Genomic DNA, 21599 nt, shown 5'->3' on the forward strand with positions numbered 1-21599 from the left:
CATGTTCATAAAATAGAGGGAAAAAATTGGAGGGAAATACTGGTGAAGGGCACAATTCAAAGTACTTGCTGTAATGCTCTTGGATGTCTTTCACCTTGCTATGCATGGTTCAATGTGTTACTGTCTAGAGGATTCTCTTCTGCTGCCTTCAGTTCCCTTGCCTTTAAGTAGGTTTGACTGAGCCCATGGTTAAACAAAGGAAATAAATGAGGTATGAAGGGAAAATAGGGACACTCCCTACATGGTGATGCTGCATTGCTGTTTACACAAAAGTTAAACAGAGCTTCCCCCATTCAAAAGAATGTTTTCCTCTCCCACCAAATACCAGAAATTTCATCAAATTGAATAATAGAACTTACTTTTGTCATCATCATAAGATCCTCCAGAGCTATTACTGTACCTTGATTCTAGTCGAGTATGTGCTCTGATTACATTACTGAACCTTCAAATACAAGAAAAATCTTTATTAAAAACGTAGACTGACATTAAACATCTGGGCTATACATGCTTACTTTACAAAAAAAAAAAAAAAAAAAGCATTTCCTTATGCATACGCTTTTAAATGGGAATAGACAGGAATTTGAACATGCTGTTACTTATTTCCAGAAAAATGGATTCTAACAAGCAGTTTCTGAGAAGTTCTGACACTGTGCTGCTGTGTCACAAGCTTTTAAATTTCAGCAGAGGGGAAATTCTCCTGCTGCACATGGCTGCTTTTCTTGAAGCAAGAAACTGTGCTAAGGCTGGACTGCGTATAAACTGTTCACTGTGAGGATTTTGTCACAGCCCATCTTCATGGGCAAAATTCTGGCAACCTGCTAAACAAGTAACTGACTGAATATCCTGAAGTCAAGCCCACACAGTTATCAAAGCAGCAAGCACTGCAGCAGATGACCCTTCAACAGAATAATCCAACAACTGCACAAGCATATCTAGTAGAGGAGTCAAAGCATACGAGAGCCTGAACAAACTTCCTAAATGTCTTCAAATCCGCCACAGATCCATGACAAACTAATTTTACTGGTGATCTTGCGCTTCCACCGCCTCCTTGTGCTGTCACTGTCATCAGGTGTGCAGTGGCAGTGAGAAGAGACATGCTGAATGCTCACACTTGTGTTGATGTAAAAACATCTTATGCAAATGCAAAGCTTATGCAAAAGTAGGAAATTAATTACAAATAACTGTGTTAAAACAACTATATCAAACAAAACCATGTTGAAGGCTCTCTGTGCAAAATTTGGTTTCTTACTACTGTGCATACATATTGCAGGGCATTTCATTATCCTTTCATATATTAAGCTGTTTCCAAAGCCTGCCTATCTAATTAGGGCACAATAAATTAATTGTGGAGGTGGCAAAAACACATCATGAGCCATCTTCCGTCACTAATTCTGACATTTTCTGTCTTTCCAGTATTTGGTTCTTCTGTGTTTTAGCATATACCCTTAGAAAATATATACAAACTGACAATTACTGACGTATTTATCTAGCATACATACTTAAACTGATAAAAAAGAGAAAAGTAGAATAAAGTTAAGGAAAAAAAAGGAAGAACTATGCAGAGACAAACTGCCTGTTATGAAACAAGTAGAGAATACAGGTCATAGAAATGGCTTGAGAGCAGGGCAGATTTTTTAAACAAAAATACTTTCTAAAGCAATCTAACAGAGAATTATACTAAAGCCATGATTCACTACGTAAGATGGCAGGCATTGATATAACATTATACTATCTGTCAAAAATTTAAACACTACAGCAAAAGTGAATGCAATATTATCTTGTAAATTTATGCTACAGCCCAATAAAGCTGAACTTGCACACACACAAAAATTTCCAGATCACTCAGAGGTACTTCAAAGGCTTTTCAGCCTTCCATTTTACGTCATTTGGCTTCAACATAAAACTATCCATATCGTCTGATTAGTTTTGTGTTATTCCAAAAATGCCCACATTTATGATAATAGCTGGTTTTCAATCTATTACTTTCTGTAAACATTATTTAATACATCTTGATGCATGAAGTCAGTATTAATGGATGTTCTAGGATTGATAGATCAGTTCTGAAATACAGGTGTACCTGACATTTCTACTGTCTTTGGCAAATGTCTTTGTAAATGCCAGCAATGAATTCTAAAAACATATTTTGCATTTTTTTCTAAGTTTTATCAGTAGTCTCTGGAAGATTTGAATATCATAAATCTTCTTTTATATAATTTATACAAGATAAAAAAGCCTGGAAACACAGATTCAAAGTATACCAGGAAATGAAGTTTATTCAAATTACCTGCAACTCAACTAAAAATAAATCTAACTATACACTACATACACTATATACTCCGAAGTACAGAAATGTTTGCTCACACAACTTTTTCTGTACTGCTAAGCCCTTAACCTCTGGAAGGTGGATTGGTCCACTGAAGTGATACTACTTACTATCAGGAAGAACTGGCTAATAATGTAATACTAATATACTTACTAATTAATGCTATTAATATTAATTCAAAGTTATCTTACAAAAATAAGAGGGTTTCAGTAAGAGAAAAAATACGTATGTTTGTGCTGGAGAATCTGACAGCCTTTAAGCTTTGCATTTACTCCTTCATCATTTGTCAGTATGTACCATATGTAGTAAAAGACTGTATAGTTTCAAAGCAAAACACTTAACACAATTTTCCTCTCTAAGACACTTTATCCAGAAAAAGCATCAGAATTCCCCACAAAACAAGCAGAATTTTGCCCAAGATCCACTTCTTAGCCCAGAAAAATGCATGCATTTTGGAGAAAAAGATGTCACAAACCTTTCATCAGTCTCCTTCACAATTCTGTTCTCTTCTGCATCAGGAAAACTATCTTGGCCAGCTACAACAGTGTTACTGCTCGATGTGGTTCCTGTAGGTGAGATGTCAATAAGCACACCTGGTACACACAGCAGAGAGTATTTGCAAAGCAATAAAAGCCTATAACTTTCTTTAGTAGCCACAGACAAAGTGATCATCCTGCTAAGACAACAGCTGAACAAATGAATTAACAATGACACCTCTACAAAGCAGGACCTGCTTGCATGGATGAATGCCTTGCATGCCTTGAGGGGCAGATTAACATAGTGATGCTCTTCCACTCCTTGAACTAAAGTCCTTCTCAGGCGACCTAATCTATTGTTTTTCAAGAATTTGGCAAAATATTGACAGGGTTGAATTTGGGGTGGGTGTCTCTTATGTAGCTTTGTCTACAGCAGCTTTGAAAAAGCCTCAGGCCTTTGAAAATGAAATTGCCACACAGTTGAATCTCTCAAGTTTTCAGTAGACTGTTGCTTTGGTGTATCTGCTATGATGACAGCATTGGCAGTGACTTCTTGTTCTGAAAAACTAGTGATAGAAGAACCACATCATCCAAGTTGTGAACCACACCAAACACTGGCAACATCGTATTAAAACAGTTAAGTAGGTTGTAAACCCCTGTTGACAAAACATTAGGAATGAAAAAGAACTGTAATTTAGATGCACAACAAGGCTCTGAAACTTGCACTTTATATATACAGATCAGAATGGTTGCAAAAGTAATTAGGAGATTGTTTTTTTTCAAAGACAAGGAGACTGGAAAGAGCAGGAGAACACAGCTGACACGCATACTTAGATCATACCAGAAGCTGCAGCCGAGGCTTTGTTACTAGCAGCAAAACGGTAAAACGGAGGATTATCACAGTGCTGGACTATTGGGTTCACTGGGTCGGTTTGCTGCAGCTCAAAAAGAAGCTCCTCCATTGTTTGAATCGTATTATTGCGACAGAGATAGATGGCAACCTTTTTTATCTAGAGAAGAAAATTTCAGTTATTAAACTCTGTCCAAAGTGAATTTACAAAGAAATCAATACATGATACCCTACAATACTGAGTGCAAATGTTACTGCTCGACAGACACGTAACTGCACAAGTGCATCCGTCTTGTTCAAAGAGAAGTACAACTGCTTGCTTTGATTTCAAGATCACTTCCCCAGCTGAGTGAATCTGTGTTCTAAATACCCAAAAGTTTTTGATTACCATCCACAAATCATCCATTTAGATACATAACTGTATAGCACACATACACAAAGCCAACTAATTTTGTACCCATCATTTAAGAGCATCAGCTTTAACTCTGAATCATGCTCAGTGATTTATAGTTTAAGCATACGTGACTAACACTGAACGTAAATCTTACTATCTTGCATGGAGCAAAGTTCTCATAGAGAAAGCTAGATCCACCCAAAATTTCATGCCTGTATTTCCAGATATGGTTGATGTGAGAGATAGGTAGCTGTAGCCACAAAGAATAGGTCAGGTTCTCAGTAGCTACTTATATCTGTAACTGAAGTGATAGTACATGGTAAAAAAGCTAAAAAACTGTGCAGGTAGACTTCTAGAATACTTATTTGAAAGATCTGAGAGAGTATAATTTACAGATATTCTGGAAAAAGAAAGCTACAACTTTTTTGTTATTTGACAAGACCTTACTCAAACCTTACTGTATGCACATCAGCAATAAGGACTTCTTAGATACTGACATAAAACTAGACTGAATTGTTGAAGAGAAAATGGATAGCTATTAAAAGTGAAGACTATCTCTGGCTCAAAAACATTTTGTTTCATAAATTGCGGGAGCTGTGAAACCATACGGGGAAGCACCCTTCTGTGCTTGCCTTCTTGTTTTTAAGGATGTCCCTAAACAGATACTTATATTAAAATACACTGGACTGAACTGCCTTTTGGCCTCACCAAGTATGTTTTTTTCTTATAAATACTTCCAATAAAATAACTTCTTGAGTGCTTCTCTTTCCTTCTTTTTTTTTTTCTTCTTTTTTTAAGTAGAGAAAATGGACACATACGTTCTTTTTTAAACTACTGTTCTATAATCTCCTAGGGACTTTCCAAATACAATTCCACTTCCTTTCTAGTTGGGCTCATGGTGCCACTTCCAACTGTTTTCACCCCAGAAGGGATCACATTCCCTACAGTAAGAGTTTCTGCTGAAGGGGTTTCTGAACTGTAAATATTTTAAGGAGTCTTTCAGTACACATGTGAAAGAAAGAAAGCAATTTACACTGGGGCACTAGGAAAAAAATGTGCTTAAAGAAAATGCAGGTATAAAAGATGAAACAAGGAATTTAGCTGCTTGGAAAAGAAAAAAAAAAAAAAAAGGAAAGGAGTGAAGGTATGCTTTTGGCTTGGGCCCACATAAGCAGAACAGATGGCTGAAGGCATGAAGCAGCTGGTGACTGCCTTGGGCACAGAGGGATCCACGAAGAGCTGAGTAAACTGGCAGTCGTGCAACTGCATGGTCTTTTGAGCCCAGGTGAGCTGGAACAGTGCTGATAAACTGTTTGAATTATCTTTATTTGCTAAAGTGTATATGTTATCTACATGCTAATTGGAGATACATGTTTATGGTATCAGCAGTCTTGTATAGTTAACAAAGTCAAGTATGATTTCTTATCTGTAAACTCCAGGGCATTATCAAAACACTGAGCAGATGCGTGTGATAAGCCCGGTGTATTTTCCTACTCCAGACAAAGCTACAGTTAAAGGGCGACTCACAAGCACAGTCAGGCTGTAAGTTCCTGCAGAAGACTTTTTCAGGTTTTGCAAAATCTGAGAATCAGCCTTTTAAATCAACGTTATAAAATGAAGACTAACAGTGTGGAAGAAAACGCAGGAACATTGTCAGCTGCCATCACCTGATGGTCTTGTTAACAGCAGCCAGAAGCCTGCAAGGAATAGCAGACAAGTCCCACAGGCAAGACAGTAGGTGCTGAGCAGGAGGACTGTCCTGTCCTGGAGGAAGACAGGCCTGTGAGGGCCAAGACTTTGATATAAATGGGTTTGGCGAGAATTTGAAGAAGGAGAAGTGCTATGAATAGTTATGAGAGCTGGGTTGACTGCTCACAGCTGGTGGATAGCAACAGTTTTGGAAAAAGAATGTGTTGAAAGCTCACAGTTGATGGAAAGATCTTCATTACCCCCAAGACATTTAGGATCTAAACCAATATCTTCTTCTCATATAAACTGTGAGCTTGTTCTTACAGCAATTCCACTTCAAAATCGTTCCTCTTACTTAGCTAAGCACCACTGCCTTTGCATATACATGCACTGATGATAAAATGGAGCAGTAGACCCTGCAAATAAATGGAAATCAACAGGATGCCTAGGATGCAAGAACAACATCTTGAATTTTTTTATGGTCTTCCATATTTCCTTTGTTCTATTATTCTTAGCAGTCAGCATAAACACTTGAAGAAAAGTGTAATTTCAGTAACTGTAAACAAAGCATATTTATAAGGCTTTTTAGATGTTTAATCACATTAATATTCATTTATAATTTCTTTCATGGAAATCAACAGAAGGAGACAAACTAATAAAACAGCATCTCGCAATTGTGCTGGAAAATTTACTAAATTTAGATTCCCTTACTCACAGCAACTGAGCAGTAAGGCACATGGGAATGGGACTATCTTGCTTTTCTCAGGCAACCCTGATTTTATTTTAACTTGAATAATAACAGTATCCCGCACAGTTTGACTTGCATATTGCAGGAACAGTTATGTAACTCATGACAGCCATGCGAAGGCAAAAGCCGATGTGGTAAAGAGCTTATAAAGGTTAGGTATGCTGCTCTTCTGGAGATGTCCCCCAGGAAGCCTTATTCACCTAAAGGAGGAGATAGCCCTTTCTTCTTAAAATTGCATGTTTTTCTGAAGGAACACCTAAATCTTTGCAACAGATGAATATTAATAACATTTGTCTGCTACGTTCAATTTATCATATAACTCCAATTGTTTCAATGATTTCTAAAATGTAAGTAGTAGAGGTGTAAACTAATTTCCTACTGAGAAAAATTATAAGCTTTTAGAATTGTTAATCCTCTTTATTTTTCATGTAAGGTATTTAACCTCTGGACAGCTATTCTGTCTTGTAATATAATTTTAAATATGCATGTAAAATTGCATATTTTTATGCAACTTTGAGACAAAAAAAAATCTATTTTTTTTTCCATTAATTTTGGCAACTTATGGTCAGTTCCCGTTACTGGTCCCTCACACAGACAAGCAAAGATAGTCTTTGCTTGCGAGGAAAATTTCTTGCTTGAAATGAGGTGTGCTGTACTGGCAGAGGTTCTCACTAATTTCCTTTCTTGATTTCTCATTTTCTTGGCTCGTTTATTCCCCTGATTTAATTTGTACATTGTGGTTAGGAATACACAGGTATTTCTCAGTCCTGAAACAGAAAAGTGTTTTTTACAGGTGACAGCTGTTTTCTTCATTAAAACCCATGCAACCAATAGTGAATAAAGTGCAAACACTTACATAAGGTAAAAGGATGGTATCGCTGCTAACACCACACAAGCTAATGAGAAACTGTAGTGTTATCCTAAGGTTGTTACTCCATTTTTCATTGTTGGCCAAAGCGTTCCAGACATTTTCCATCTCTGGTCCAGGAATTTCATCTCCATACTGTAAAGGATCATAGGCACACATTTCTTGAAATGTATACAGAATATAAATATGCAAACTTCCAAACTGAAGGCATATCCTTTTAGAGCATTTTCTCATGCAAAATGAACAGTAAAAGGGTGCAACAAGTGTCAGAACAGTATTTTTAATGGCCATCTGACAGACTTTGGAACATAAATTGTATGCAAAAGTATTTAGGTTCAGATCCACAAAAGGACTTAAATTGCAAGAAATGTTTTGCAGGAATGTAAGTTCAAAAGGTGATCCAGCACTTCACTGGGTTTCATCTTTACAGTTGTTCAAGCAACTGAAGTTCTGCTTCTGCATATCTTCACCTAACTGTTTCAGTCTTCATGGTATTGAGCAATTTGGTACCTCTGTCCTACATAAGTCCTATCAGAATGAAAAACTAAACAGCTTCCACATTGGAAAGCAGCAGCTTTTGCTCTCTTTTGCAGGATGTGGTTAATGGGAACACCACCCTTTTGTCCAGTATGGAATCCCTGGTCTTTTATCATGACCTAGGATGTAAAATATTTTCCCTTTTACAAGAAAATGCTTAAGCAAACACTTTAGAAATTTATAGTCATTTTGTCTTTTCTCTGCCTCTCCGGCTTAAAGAATGTTTAAGCATTTCTTAGAAAATACAAAGTTTCATCAGGACAAATTCCAGGTTCTCAATCTCATCCCAGAATAAACTTTCATCTGCTGCCTCAGACATTAACCTGGTAGGTAATGCAGGAGTGAAATAACTTAGTTCCTCTCCAACTTCTGTTCATGCTTTGAAAGAGTCTTAGCACTGTCCTTAAAGAAAATGTGAACCTTCCAAAAGAAGTTTGTGTATGATTAGTACAGACTGTTCCAGTGCAAAATTTCTGGCATCAGAGGGCATAAACCTAAGTATGTTTTGCTTACAAAACTTAAGTTTGAATTTATTTTTATTTTTATTTTTTTTACCTTGGCTGTCATATACATGAGATTATTAAGAACCAGTGAGGTTGCTTCAGGAGAGCCCCAGCCATTGCCTTTTAGTCCACTTGTGACTGCAATTTCCCCATCCTTGTCCTTTAGTTCATCTTCTGGAGTGGTAGGGCTTGAACCAGGGAGGAGCAGTCTGTTGTCTACAAGTTCAATATTGTGAAGCCATGGTAGGAGATAGGTAAGCATAATCTGTCTTCCATTTGGATGTGTTGTCGGAAATCGCTGGCTTACCTCTAAGATAGTAAAAGTTAAAAAAGGCTACATGTTAATTTATAAAGGAAACTAATTAAATACACTGTTCAAATCAGATTTCTGACGTGTTAAACTACCTGATGGTTTACACCTTGCAAACAAGAAACATACAAAAGCATGTTCTTCATGAAGAGAAACTTTAATTTAATATTCAATAGTAGCAAGAAATTGGTCAGGTCTTGTCTAAAATAACTAACATTGTTTGGGCTTAGAAACAGAAAATCACCCGCTGTTACCATGCCACATTATGTATTAAGTGAAATGAATATCAGTAAAGAGGCAAAAGGATAGTTCAGGTACTGGCTGCTATTCTAGAATATCAAGAGCTTTTGGAGCATTATAGAAAACATACAAAAGTGTTCTGTGTAATTACAAGTGTTTCATCAGCCTCTGTATGTCTAAACTATAGTTTAAATCTGAAGGCACTGATTACAGTAAGTCTACAAAAACGTATTGGAGGTAAAAGGAGTTTTATTTCCTGTGGGGAGGCCTACAAAATTCATAGGTGGCTGGCACTCTAAGAATGCTATATAAATACAGTGCCACACAAAGCTTACAGAACCAGAATTGGAAGGCAGAGGGATTTGGGAAATCTGCAATAAGAAACACAGAGGCAGACTTCCTGCCAAGATGAACCACATCAGCTCTCTTTACTAGAATTCTATTGTAAAATTAGTACAGTTAACATTTCCTTTCCTTCCTCACTGCCTGGTTTTTAAAAATCCTCAAGACATAAACTATTCTCTCTCCTTATGATTCTAGATAGATAGGAAGGGGCTGTGATGTGCGCTATTTATGTGAGTTCTGTTAAATGACATAGCTACTACATCAACATAAATAGATAACAGTACTAATGACCAACATTTGCTTTTGTAAGATAGACAAGCCACCAGAATTTCCTTACTCCTGTTAATTTATAATTCATGGCATCTTGTGCACTAAGAGGCAGATGATGGGTTGTTACTCATTTACCCTTCCTCCAGCCACTGCAGACTGAGTAAAAACAACACAAAGCAATCTTAAGATTCAGTAAGAATTCCCATGATTACAGACATTGCATTCTGGTATTTAAAATCTAGAGCAACACACTAGATGGATTAAAACCGGCAGACAGGTCTCAAAATGTAGTTGTTCCCAGGAGTGGTCTCAGAGTGGTCATATTCTGAATGGTGCTCCTGCAGGCATGATTCTTTTTTTTCATTAATCTGGCAAAATGTATTTCTGATAAAATTAAAATGATGCTAATGACACGCAGATGTGGCAAATAACTGAAGGTGGAGATCACTCTTTCAGAATGATTTGAATATTTGGTAAATGGTAACTGGACGCATACAATCTTTCCAAAGTTAAAGTCATGTTTATATAAAATGAAGAATTCTGTCCTCACAGCTATCATCTATACAGATATATCTATGAGAAGAATTGCTGTGCTTAACAGAAGAACCCATTACAAAAGAATCTTCCAATGTCACTTTAACCTATCTGGAGCCCTTGTAATCTCAAGGTTACTCTAAGAGGACACAAATGGCACAGAACCCCCAGCTGAGGTGTTTAAATAGCTATCCTGTACTTTATATGAGTACTGCTAGGAAATATATATTGCATTGCTAAATCTGATTTCACCTGAACCAGAATAAAATCAGGTCAACCTACATCTATAAACAGAATTGCTGTTCACAGCTGGAAATACCTTAGTAGCGTACCGTTCTTACAAAATTGTAAAGCAGATAAGTCAAACAGCTACAAGTACCTGAAAAAAGTGGAAGGGTAAGTTCAGGATACATCCTTGCTAGTTCATATGAAAGAAGGGCAAGTGAGACACTGTAAAGGGGTGGCAATGGACCGTGTGTACCATACAAGATACTGCCTGGTCTTTGCTCAGCTACCTTTTTCGAATAAACAAAAAGCTTTGATTCAAGAATCTACGAAAGAGACAAAAACAAACCATGTAATGAGACAGTAAGATTCAATAATTCAGAAAATGTCAGACTTTTAAGTTTAGATATCTGAGAGTGATCTATATGCTCCACATTTGAAAGACACCATATCTTTTCCCATTAACTTTTATGTAACTGTTCCCATAAATAGATAGGCAAGACAAAACTAATTGTTTATTTTCAAAACAAAACTAAAATACCTAAAATGCCAATAAACAGTACTTTATAAGAAGTTCGCACAACCCCTCCCGACCCCCCACCCTGACCCCTGAGAAGATAGGAGGGTACATGCATTTAGTTATTTGGCAAAAAAAAGAAAAAAAAATAGCTGATACGTGCCTGCATAAGTTGCATGGAAATTTCATAAATCTCTCTGTTGGTGTCAGATGCCTTGAACAGCACCAAGTTTAAGAGCGTCACTATATCAAAAGGATAGTTCCTAGAAGAATAAACAGAATATTTCTGTGAACGTTGATGAGGAATGCAGATTATATTCACTCTGATTTAGTGTGTAATATGGTCTAAAGAGAATGTCATCTTTTTTTTCTCTGTTCTACTACCAGAATATGGGAAAGGGAGCTCTTATGAATACATGCTGCTTGATCAAAGGGCCATCTGGTGAACTAGAAGAAAGAAGGGATTATTTATAATTACCTTAGACTAATGCTTAGGAATGCACTGAGTTACCCACAGTGAGAAAAGCAATACCTGTGCCTATAACTGTCAATTCACTTTAATTTATAATATAAACTGTTTATAGAACAGGCCAACACCCATGAGAGAAGATGGGTAGCGCAAAAAATTCCAGGGATAAGCTACCTGTTAAAGCAAGCTGCAATTAGAACAGTCCTTTTGGAAAAAAGACACTATTTCCAAAATGCACATTCGCATGTTAGAAATTCTACCTAAACTGTTTTCAAGGAGTAAACAAAAAGACTGCCTCAGAAAGTCTACTACCTATACAGTCAACATTTAATGCATGGGAAAATACATTAAAATATTAACTTGAGAATACTGCTCGAAAAGAAATTCTCATATAACATCATTTGTTTTTTCAATAAATAATTTTCTGCTTTTCCACGATTTTCTGTAAATACATCTGATTGAGTTGTGAACCTTTAATTTCTCTACCTAGATGTGTGTTATTGTGCTCCTGGATGACTGCAGAATGTCTAACACATTTTAGTGTTAAAAAGTATGGCCAATACATGCATGGCATGGGACATTCTCGGCAATTTCAAATAGTAGCTGCAATGTATACTGCTCTGCAGCTGTCTCTTTATCCTTCCACTAAGTTTAAAAAACAATAACGAAAAAGAAGTTAGGGAATCCTCTTGCAAACTCCACCAAATAGCTAGCTAAAATGTATATATTAAACAATCTAAAATAGAATTTAAAAACAGAGTTGAAAAGGATTCAAGTAAAATGTAAAGTCACGCATACATGGATTGAAATTTGAAAAAACCTTACCTACTGAAAAAATAGTAAAATAGCTAGCTAAAATATACTAGAAAATTTTTGGTTTGGTGGAGACTTCCTTCAGATGAAAAAAATATACGAAGAGATCTAATCAATATTTACAAATTTGTGGAACTACTTTGGGAGTATTGAATCCTCTCAAGGCATCTCAATAAGCAATAGCATTTTCAAGAAACCAAACATTCAGCAGTTTCTCTGCAGTTAAACGGATTCATTCCTTTTTCTTAAGAGACATAAATTAATGTACATAAAATCAAATGTACAGCGTTGATAATTATGCTTTGTCTTAAAATAGAAAGCTGGAGATACTGCAGTTGTGCCTTCAGGTAAAACTTTTATTTTACATAGGTATCTTTTATTGTTTACTCATCTACCTCAGGTGCTTATGGTGCATTTTAAAATTGTTGTCCTGTGCTTCTAAGGAGTTTGAAAGCATGTAAAATACTTGCAGATTACTTACTTACTTACTTACTTACTCGAAAAAGTAACAAAAAACCTACAGAATATACATTTATAATTGTTCCATTATACCAATCTACAGCTACATGAGTGGTACAATTCCACAACATATTATGTATAGAAGTCATGACAGATGTAATATATGGGAGGACCATAAACTGAAAGGCACTGATTGTTTATTCTTTGCAGAAAGACAGACATCAACAGTGAGATAAATTACTGCTCATTTTACAAGTACTCTAGATAATGGTACTTCTATACTTATTCATAGATGATAGATGAAATACTGTGATAAGGTTTCATATAATAAAAAAAATCCTCAACTTGTTAGAAATCAAGACTTTCCCTTCAAAGAAAATCATGCAGATCACTCTCATTTTTTTTTCTGTAGGCATAGGAGTGATTAATTTTTAGGACATAGTGGCAGTGGTAACACAATTTAAAGAAAAAAAAGGCTGAAGAAATGATATATTTATGTATTTGTTAAGCATAAAAAACCCCTTAAAATAACTGAATTTTCAAACATAAAATTCCATTCATATTTTTGAAATCTCACTATAACACAATCTATAGTCTAGTTGTTCCTGTGAGAACAAAATGTTTTACAGATAAAATAAATTCTAAAATACTTGACTTGTTTTGATTTGCTATATCCCACATATTTCTCTGTTGAACTATGCTGACCATACATCTTGCCAAATTATTTTTGACAAGACTAAATTTTTCAGATTAATCAGATGCTAATTAGATTCAAACTAACTTTTTTTTTTTTTAACTACTATTAAATTCCTTTATAATTTGTTGGGGAAGGTCTTGGAAAAAATAAAAAAGATTTTATGAAGGCCTGACACAAAAGCAGAATTTTCTATTTGTGTCTTCATGTAGATTATTTGCTTTGCATTTAGCAGCAGTGATATCAGAGCATAGAAAAGGAACAGGTACTCCAATCAAAGCAAGTCAGAAAAAGAACAAAGTTTTTTTTGTTTGTTTTAAACTAGTAACATTTAGAACATTTTTCTTTTTATAAAGTAAATGAATGAAAAGCCATGGCAAATCTATTGAAAACAGGTTTATGCTGCAAAATAAAATGTTGTGTTTGTTCTGTATCTTCCTGAAGAAAATAGCATTAAAATGCCACAGGTTTCACATATGCATGTAATAGCAGCATCTTCTAACAGGGACATAACTTTGTTGTCAGAATCATGAATGTAAAGCAATACAGTCTCCAAGGGTTGCCTGAGGTGATATAATGTAAAGATGTGGATAACAATTCTTCATATTATGAGCTGAACCTTCTATTTTATTTACATTTTAAAATGTATAGGCAGCTGATGTGGCTGTATGCACATCTGATCACTGGCATTCTAGAAGTGATCCTTTCTATCATCTGATAATCTGCCTGTATGGCTATACCAACACTCATACTCAGTCCCTTTTCTCTATGAGTAGCAAATTTTGCAGGCGACTATTTCAGTGTATGCTCAAGAAGAGCATGCCAGTTGGCCGTGCAGGAGTTTATGCATTTGGGCAGGAATATTCTAGCCCAGTTTCCGCATTCTTCAAAATATAGTTTGTCATTTTGCCCATTTTTCCCATATCACTTCACTTAAACTATTGTTTTTCTTCTTCATCCTTCACACCAGACAAACCAGAAGAACAACCAATATGAAATAGGTTTAGCAGTGAAAACATTACTTTTCAGTTTGGGGATAGTTAAATCTGTTTATATCAGCAAAGAGTGGAAATATACAGCATATACCCAGATAAAACTGTTTCAGAAAAAGCAAACCTACTTTTATAGATCTGCTATAATGTATTACATACACCTAATTACAAATTAATTAATACCTGCTTCCACACACAGTTGCAATTGCTTTGAAACATCCAGAAGCAAGCTGGTAGGATCCAGTATAACATCGATCTATAGCCCAGTTGAAGAGATTGATTTGATCAGGATTCAATTCCAGCAATAGGACTACTACTTCACATCCAAGCTGATGAACCTGAGAATATAAATGAAAAACATGTTAAAACATGATTGTTAACAAAGAAAATGTTTGTTCTCTACAATTCTTAGGGCAACATAGGCAAAACAAGGGGAAAATGCAGCATTTAAGGTAAGTAAAAAGAAATCAGAAAATTTACCATAAATTTATTTTAGGGATAACACAGTTGAAGTGGGGCTCGGTTTTCAATACTCACTTAGAAGAAAAGTGTATGTACAATGACTATATAAATGAAATACACTTTCAAAGGAGGTTTCCAAAATGAAGCATGGAAAACAGCAGAATCTATGGAATAGCTAATACACATCTGTTTTTGGATAACTTCCACATGTATTGGTTAACTGATTTGTTAAATGTTTATTTCCTTCTTTAAGCGTCTTCCTTGAAGTGACACATTTCCAAGTTTATCCTGCCTTTGACTAACACAGAAGAAAGGCAGGCAAAGAAAAACAGTATCTTTTACAAATCTGTGGGTATGAAGACTTGTCTGCTTAATCCAACTATATCAAATGATCTAACAGAGATATTAGCTCTCTGTACAGACGTAGTAGCACCTTAATTCAGAGACCACCACTTCTACAAATGCACCGTGGCTAAGGCATGGGCTGTGCCTTTGTGTTCCTTCAGTAGGTCAAAGCCCAAGGCACCACAAAGGGAAAGATCAGTACTCTCCACTTAATATGCCACCAATCTACTCCTTCTTTCTAGTCTTATTCAAAAAAATAGTCCATTCAGCTATAAATATAGGAATATTACTGGGTAGTTACAAGGTCAACATCTTCACATAAATGGCAAGACAATGGCAAGAATAATCTATTGTGTTCTTAATAAAATAAAATGAAGTAAGATCTCTTTCCTCCCCTGAATCATTTATGTTCCTGACTTCTTTGGAAGACTGACCCACTCACTTTCACTCAAATATGTTTCACCGGTCACTGAGCAGGAAGGGATTTTACATTCTTGTTCCACAGAAACTTGAAGCAGGTGGGTGGAAGTACTCCAAATAGAAATACAAATATTTTGAGCTCATGCCATTTTTAACTTTTCTTTATCAGCAGATGAAAAGCTTAAGTTTCTGCTGCAAGCAGCATTGAGCCATAAGGCAAATTATTATTTACATATTTTATATGCTCAGAAGTTATATTTTTTACTGTTAAACTACTTTTAAAATTAATTCCACTTTTGTGTTAGGAATTTACATAAAACTATTGTTAACTGCTCAAAATAGAATGTATACAATCATAGTTCTTACAGTCACAAACTCTTTACTCAGCCAGTACAGAGATTAAAATTATTCACCAGTGTTGCATTTTGGTGAGTACTTACACGTAAATCTTGACAAGCCAGAATGTTATCAAGCCATTTGTACAGATATCCGTCAGGGGAAAGACCAACATTGTCAAATACTGGTCCACAGCAGAGCACTGCTGACATGGCCTAAAGGAACAAGGAACTTTGATTACACAGAAAAATAACATGAATGAACCTTTCAGAATGATTTAAGCCCAGATCCAGGCTAATAAGGTTGTAAATTGTTTTTGGTTTTGAGGGAAGTATGATGAAAGTGGACACAGTTGATCTTGCTAGACTTTGGTAATTATGTTGCTGTAGATGTTACTGGATTTCAAGATAATGCTGAGGTTAAGCATTTTGAAAGGAATCTGACAGTCCGGGTTCCCCTTTCTTTAAAATACATTTTGTCATTTTACCCATTCCTCATAAATCAAGCTACAAAACGATCAATACACACAAAGTGATGCAACTTATATAAATACATAGGCTATTAATTTCCCATCTTACTTAAGTAGGGGAGTTGCAACTGTTTTTGCTGCAAAAGTATTTTAGTATTACTGAGCATGTCTCCAGGCAAGCGTGGGAGACAGTCCTGAAACGTACATGTGATACTGAGCTGATACTGTATTTAATTTCAGACCCTAATATCTTCTCACTGAATCTAACAATCTGTTAATGAACACTTAAAGAACATTTTAAAATGCATTCTGGTTTTAAAAATAATTAGCTTTGAAAAGTGTCTGCAAAGCAAACAACGCGTAACTGCAGGGGTCGATACTGTTATATTCTATGACATACACATACTAATATACACATTTGCATCAAGCATGACAATTCGAATTACTGTGAAATAAAACGAAATAAACCCCACAGTTCCTTGTATTTTCATTGGAAAATTGCTATTATGTATTCTGTCAGTGAAATTTTAGTACCTTTAATGCACAATACTGGTATCTTGTAATCTGATGATTTCTGTCACTATAACGGTCCAAGGGTGTGAACATAATACTGAAAGGTCCTGCCCACTGGCTGAACAAGATGAATAGGTGATGCCTCAAGCTCTGCTGAGGGAAAAGAAATCTCCTGTGGTGAACTAAGTGAATAGAAATAGAAATAATTGTGATTTATTAATGTTAAAATAACATTCACGTGGCAGAGATGATAATGAGAACTTCAAATTTCTATGATCAGGGAGTTTTTCTCTAATGCTCAGTACATACTCACTCCAAAATATCTAAGTTCCTTCTTAAAATATAACAGTGATTAAGATACATCCTATTTCTAAGAACCTTCAATTCTGAATTTACATGTATTTATACAAACATTTATATCTGACTTTAGAAACCGCAATAAACTAATTATAAAAGCAGGCTTTTCGATCCCTCTTGCATCCTTTTAGTGGCAACTATTTGCTTGTTTTTTCCAACCCTTTAAGTGCAAGCCCAAACAATATATATGTCTTATTCTAATACAGCAATACGTGGGGACAAGAAATAAAATAAACTTGGTATCAGTTTATTTATGACAAAGATGTGTTATGCTTCCTGAACAGCTAAATTATTTAAGCAAATGGAAAATATCTATGCCTTTTTAACCATTTAGGGAAAAAATAAAAAATGAAAAAAATAAGAGAGAGAGAGAAATGTTTAAAACAATAGCTTTAGTTCCCCTAAGCAAAACATGATGGAAGAGGTGGAATTATGTGTATTAAAGAGAATGGTAAACTGCTGCCAGTTAATTATTTTTCACCTAGAAACTTTGCTGGAAGCCTACAAAGTCTATTTAGACAATACTAAAGCAAATCAATATGAGCAATGACTAAAGATGATAGATGTTGACACAATAAACATTTGTTTGCTAGCAGTTAAATGTTATGGCTCCAGTAGCTATTGATGTATTTTAAAATTGTCATATTAGCTGAAAATATATCTCTTCACATAATTACATACTGAATTATTGGAATTCATCAGTTACTGTTGCATTCTCTCAAAACATACAGCATCACTGTTTCATTGTGTAAATTCATAAAACATGCAGTCCTTTGTTTTGTTATGTGCCTTGTAGAATGTGAGAATAAATGCAGAGAGGAAGGCCTTTGCAAATATTAATGGCAAAGTAACTACCAGAGAAATTCTGCATTTTTAATAAGCATCATTCACAAAATGAATAAAGGAAAGAAATTCACTATTTCATTTGTTAACAGCAGCTAAGAACTTGACATCACCCAGTTCAAGACAATTTTTTAACTTAACATCAGGAATGCCATCTTTTCCTTATCTTGTCCAACTAATGTATATTTTTATGAATATTATCTCTGGAGACAAGTATACAGCTTTGACAAAATTTGCATACTTGGAATGTACATTAGTACTCTTTTGAATACCTTCATTCCTTCGTATTTGTTGTGACAAATGCTGTTATGTCTTGTCATATGTGATATATGAGATGGTAGATATACATTGACTGAATAAGCTCTAGACATTATCTTCCAGCAATTCCATGGGGGTCTTTAAAGTAGGCTTTTTCTTGTATTTTTTGCTAATGGAATTACGTTACATCTCTGAATTGAATCTTGCAATATATTAAAAGCATGAAATCCATCAGAAATCTATGATATGCAACTGTAGTTAGATAACAGTATACAGTCTCCACACCTTGGGCAGGTTTTCCTTAACATTTGATACTGTACATTTTCTGCACCTATCTATCAGGCTGCAAGGCCTGTCTGAGTTTATGAAGAGTCTGGCAATAAAGTCAAATGGAGACAGATAAAGTCTTATGTCATAGAAACCTGGAGCCCCAGAAGGTTACAGATTGTTTCTTATCAGGGAAAGAAGGTTCTTATGTATGATTACTACAAGCCTCAACAGGATTTTTGATCTGACTCTCAGCAGACCTCAGAACTCTTTTGTCTACATTTCCCTTTACATTTGCAATATTCACAAACACTAACAAACATAAAAGAAGAAAAAATAGATGACTTTTCCAATAAATACACTAAATGCAATTTCATAATATATTGAGACAATTCAGCACTGTACCTGGAACACACTGAATCAAGTTGGCAATCATTGCACTGAAATGCGCTCTCATGTCCTTAAGGATTTCGACTTCTTTATCATTTTCAGCCTCCAGAAGCATGCGAGTCAGATCAACATACTCTAGGAACAAGGCTCCAAGGGCTAATGTATCTCTTTCTAAGGCTCCATTTGTACTAGCATAAAGCAAAGTTGTACGTTAAAATAAAAACAGTGCAGTTATACTGTAGCTTTCCAAAGAAATACACAAGCATCCCTCCATATGTATTGCATGATTCTTCAAATAACAGTGACATAGTATTGTAAACACTGAAAATTATTTCATGTAAAGAGCAGTATTTATGATAAATCATAGTCCTACCTGTCACTTATGACACCAGCATCAGCAAGTAGTTCAAAAATTCGCAGTAACTGTAGTCTTAGTAGATCTCGTCGTTCTCGACGTTTCTTGTTCTTGAAATTTTAAAAAATACAACCATTTTTATATGCATAGATGCATAAATTAAAAACTAGTAACCTCAAAAATGTCTGTACAGTGGATATTTAAAAATTCTGGTTCAAGCATTTTTTTCATGACAGAACTTGATTGCTTTTGCATATTTCATAATAACAGCGTACTTATATATCAGCACAGAAACAAATATGACCAAATTTGCCCAACTGTCCTTGGACAAACTGCTAGCAGCTACCTTAGTCCTCACTGAAAGCATGGAAATGAAACGTTGGATAAAAATTATTTAATATTCAAGGTTTCTGTGCTATCTTCAGGTAGTAGGGATATTCATGTTAGCTTTACACCATGTACTCTGGCCACCAGAAGCATTCTAAAGTGCAGAACAGATATCCAGACCCTTAGAAAATATTTTAGTGGTTAACCACTCTTGAACTTGGTAATGCTGAAGCTACATTATCACCCATAATCAAGCCAGCTCCTTGCAGACACCGCTCTAGTACACTGCTCCTGGATGTTTTGACTGCAATAGCTGTACACACAGTTAACATACTCTTCCAGTAGAACAGGACTGCACTGTTGTTAACTGGTTCATTGTATCTCATTATCTTCTAGAAACTGTCTTTTCTGTCATCTATCTTGCCCTGAAAGATGTGAATGCAACAAGGACTGCTCTTTGCTGGAGGGCTAAAATGACTTGTTTCTTTGTATCTTGCATCGCCACTAAGCAAAAATATGAGAGGTCAAGAAGCTGCAATTGCACTCAAAGAAATTTGCTGCCAGGACAAGAAAAGCTCAGAGAAAGCTTATGTTTTCCTCTTCAGAATGTAAGAATTACAGTACTGAATCAGATCAAAGGTTTATCTCATCTTGTACTAATGCCCTGTCAATGGCCAGTAGTAGATGCTTGGGATAGGAAAAGCAACACTTTCCCTGGTATTCTGTCCCAGACTGCAGCAATTTAGCCAATTTTTTAATCAAATCATTATGCCATTTGATTTGTCCTACTTAGAGCCCTGGTTTGTTCCCTTTATACCTCAAAGGTTCCAGGAAGCACATGCAGAGAAAAAAAACATTTTTTTTTGGTAATGTAATATTGAACAAGCACAGCTCTCTCCTGCACTACCATCAGAGCTGATGCTGTAACACTGCACCACGGCAAGCTCTGTGCCAGTCCCTCCATGGGGGATCTTGTGTAATGTCCATATTGGTTTTCCCCTGCAGTTCTTGGCTGTCCTGATAATTCTCTTTCTAGTCATGGCATATGTCAGTTCAGAGAAGTTATTTCTGGTGTGTTGGATACCTGCCTGCCTGCATGGAGGCCTGCCATGTTCTCTGTAGCTACCTGACCCGTACAATCACTCCTGGGTGGCACTGCTTGCAGGAAGGCGGCCCAATTCTTCATAGCAGGAGCAGTATGCGAATTAATATTGTGGTTCCTTCTTCTCACATATCTCTACTGACATTTCCATGTGCTAAATTTGCTCTCAGAGCACACTGTAAGCATCTGTGTTCTCATGCTTCCTTTCCTGCGGGTGGACTGGATATGTATGCTTTCAGAAAAGGCCACGCAAGTCCAAGTTGTCTTCAAGTGTGCAAAAGGCAGAAAAGCAAGTGGCTGCTCTGACACATACATTAATCCACTTCTGCCCAGTATCGAAACAGGTGACCTTTAAATCAATGACTTCATAGGGATGGAAGGCACACAAAGAAATTGAGGTGCTGGACACAGAATTATTAAGAATTGTCTATGTAAAAACATGAATGAAGCTCCTCTCCTGCAGAGTGATTTTTTTGTTTGTTTATTGCTACATTGGCCATAGTTGAGAACCTCTGTCTGCCTGTTGATTTAAGTTCTTCCTCTTCACCATCCTTTGCATGACTTTCGCATGGAAAACTATGACTGGGCAGACAGTGACAACACACCAGGTCACCATTAGGGAACCTTACTGAAACTTCTGTGGAAGACAGTGCAGTGAATACACAATTTGAAATTGCTGGAGAACCAGATAAACTAGCGTAAGCAGAGGACAGTAACAACTTGGAGCTTTCTGTATGCAGCCATGCAGACTTCTCAGCAGAACTGCATGGACACAGTGGCTGTGTCTACGCTGGTAAAAAGAGACAAGGACTGCTCGAGGCCCCAGAGTCAAGTGGCACAGATGGCCTCATATTCACATTGCTCCAGAAGACCCCAAGAAGGCTGGCTGTCCCCATGTT

The 21599-nt window shown here is 36.1% G+C and overlaps 1 protein-coding gene across 14 annotated transcripts in view; it reads right to left on the reverse strand.

The window, feature by feature from the left end:
• The window catches only part of FRY (FRY microtubule binding protein), a 234580-nt gene that overhangs the window by 56324 nt on the left and 156657 nt on the right, over positions 1–21599 (reverse strand). For all 14 annotated transcript variants that reach the window (XM_072032630.1, XM_072032633.1, XM_072032632.1 and 11 more), the window contains 12 exons: positions 19290–19381; positions 18932–19104; positions 16823–16983; positions 15924–16034; positions 14440–14594; positions 10993–11092; positions 10467–10638; positions 8441–8697; positions 7337–7483; positions 3641–3809; positions 2799–2889; positions 360–442 (listed from right to left, as the gene is read on the reverse strand). In XM_072032630.1, coding sequence (XP_071888731.1) covers positions 360–442; positions 2799–2889; positions 3641–3809; positions 7337–7483; positions 8441–8697; positions 10467–10638; positions 10993–11092; positions 14440–14594; positions 15924–16034; positions 16823–16983; positions 18932–19104; positions 19290–19381 — 1711 coding nt within the window. The remainder of the gene's footprint in view (positions 1–359; positions 443–2798; positions 2890–3640; positions 3810–7336; positions 7484–8440; positions 8698–10466; positions 10639–10992; positions 11093–14439; positions 14595–15923; positions 16035–16822; positions 16984–18931; positions 19105–19289; positions 19382–21599) is intronic.

Source organism: Anas platyrhynchos, chromosome 1 (assembly GCF_047663525.1).
Source record: "Anas platyrhynchos isolate ZD024472 breed Pekin duck chromosome 1, IASCAAS_PekinDuck_T2T, whole genome shotgun sequence".
NCBI classification, from domain to species: Eukaryota; Metazoa; Chordata; class Aves; order Anseriformes; family Anatidae; genus Anas; species Anas platyrhynchos.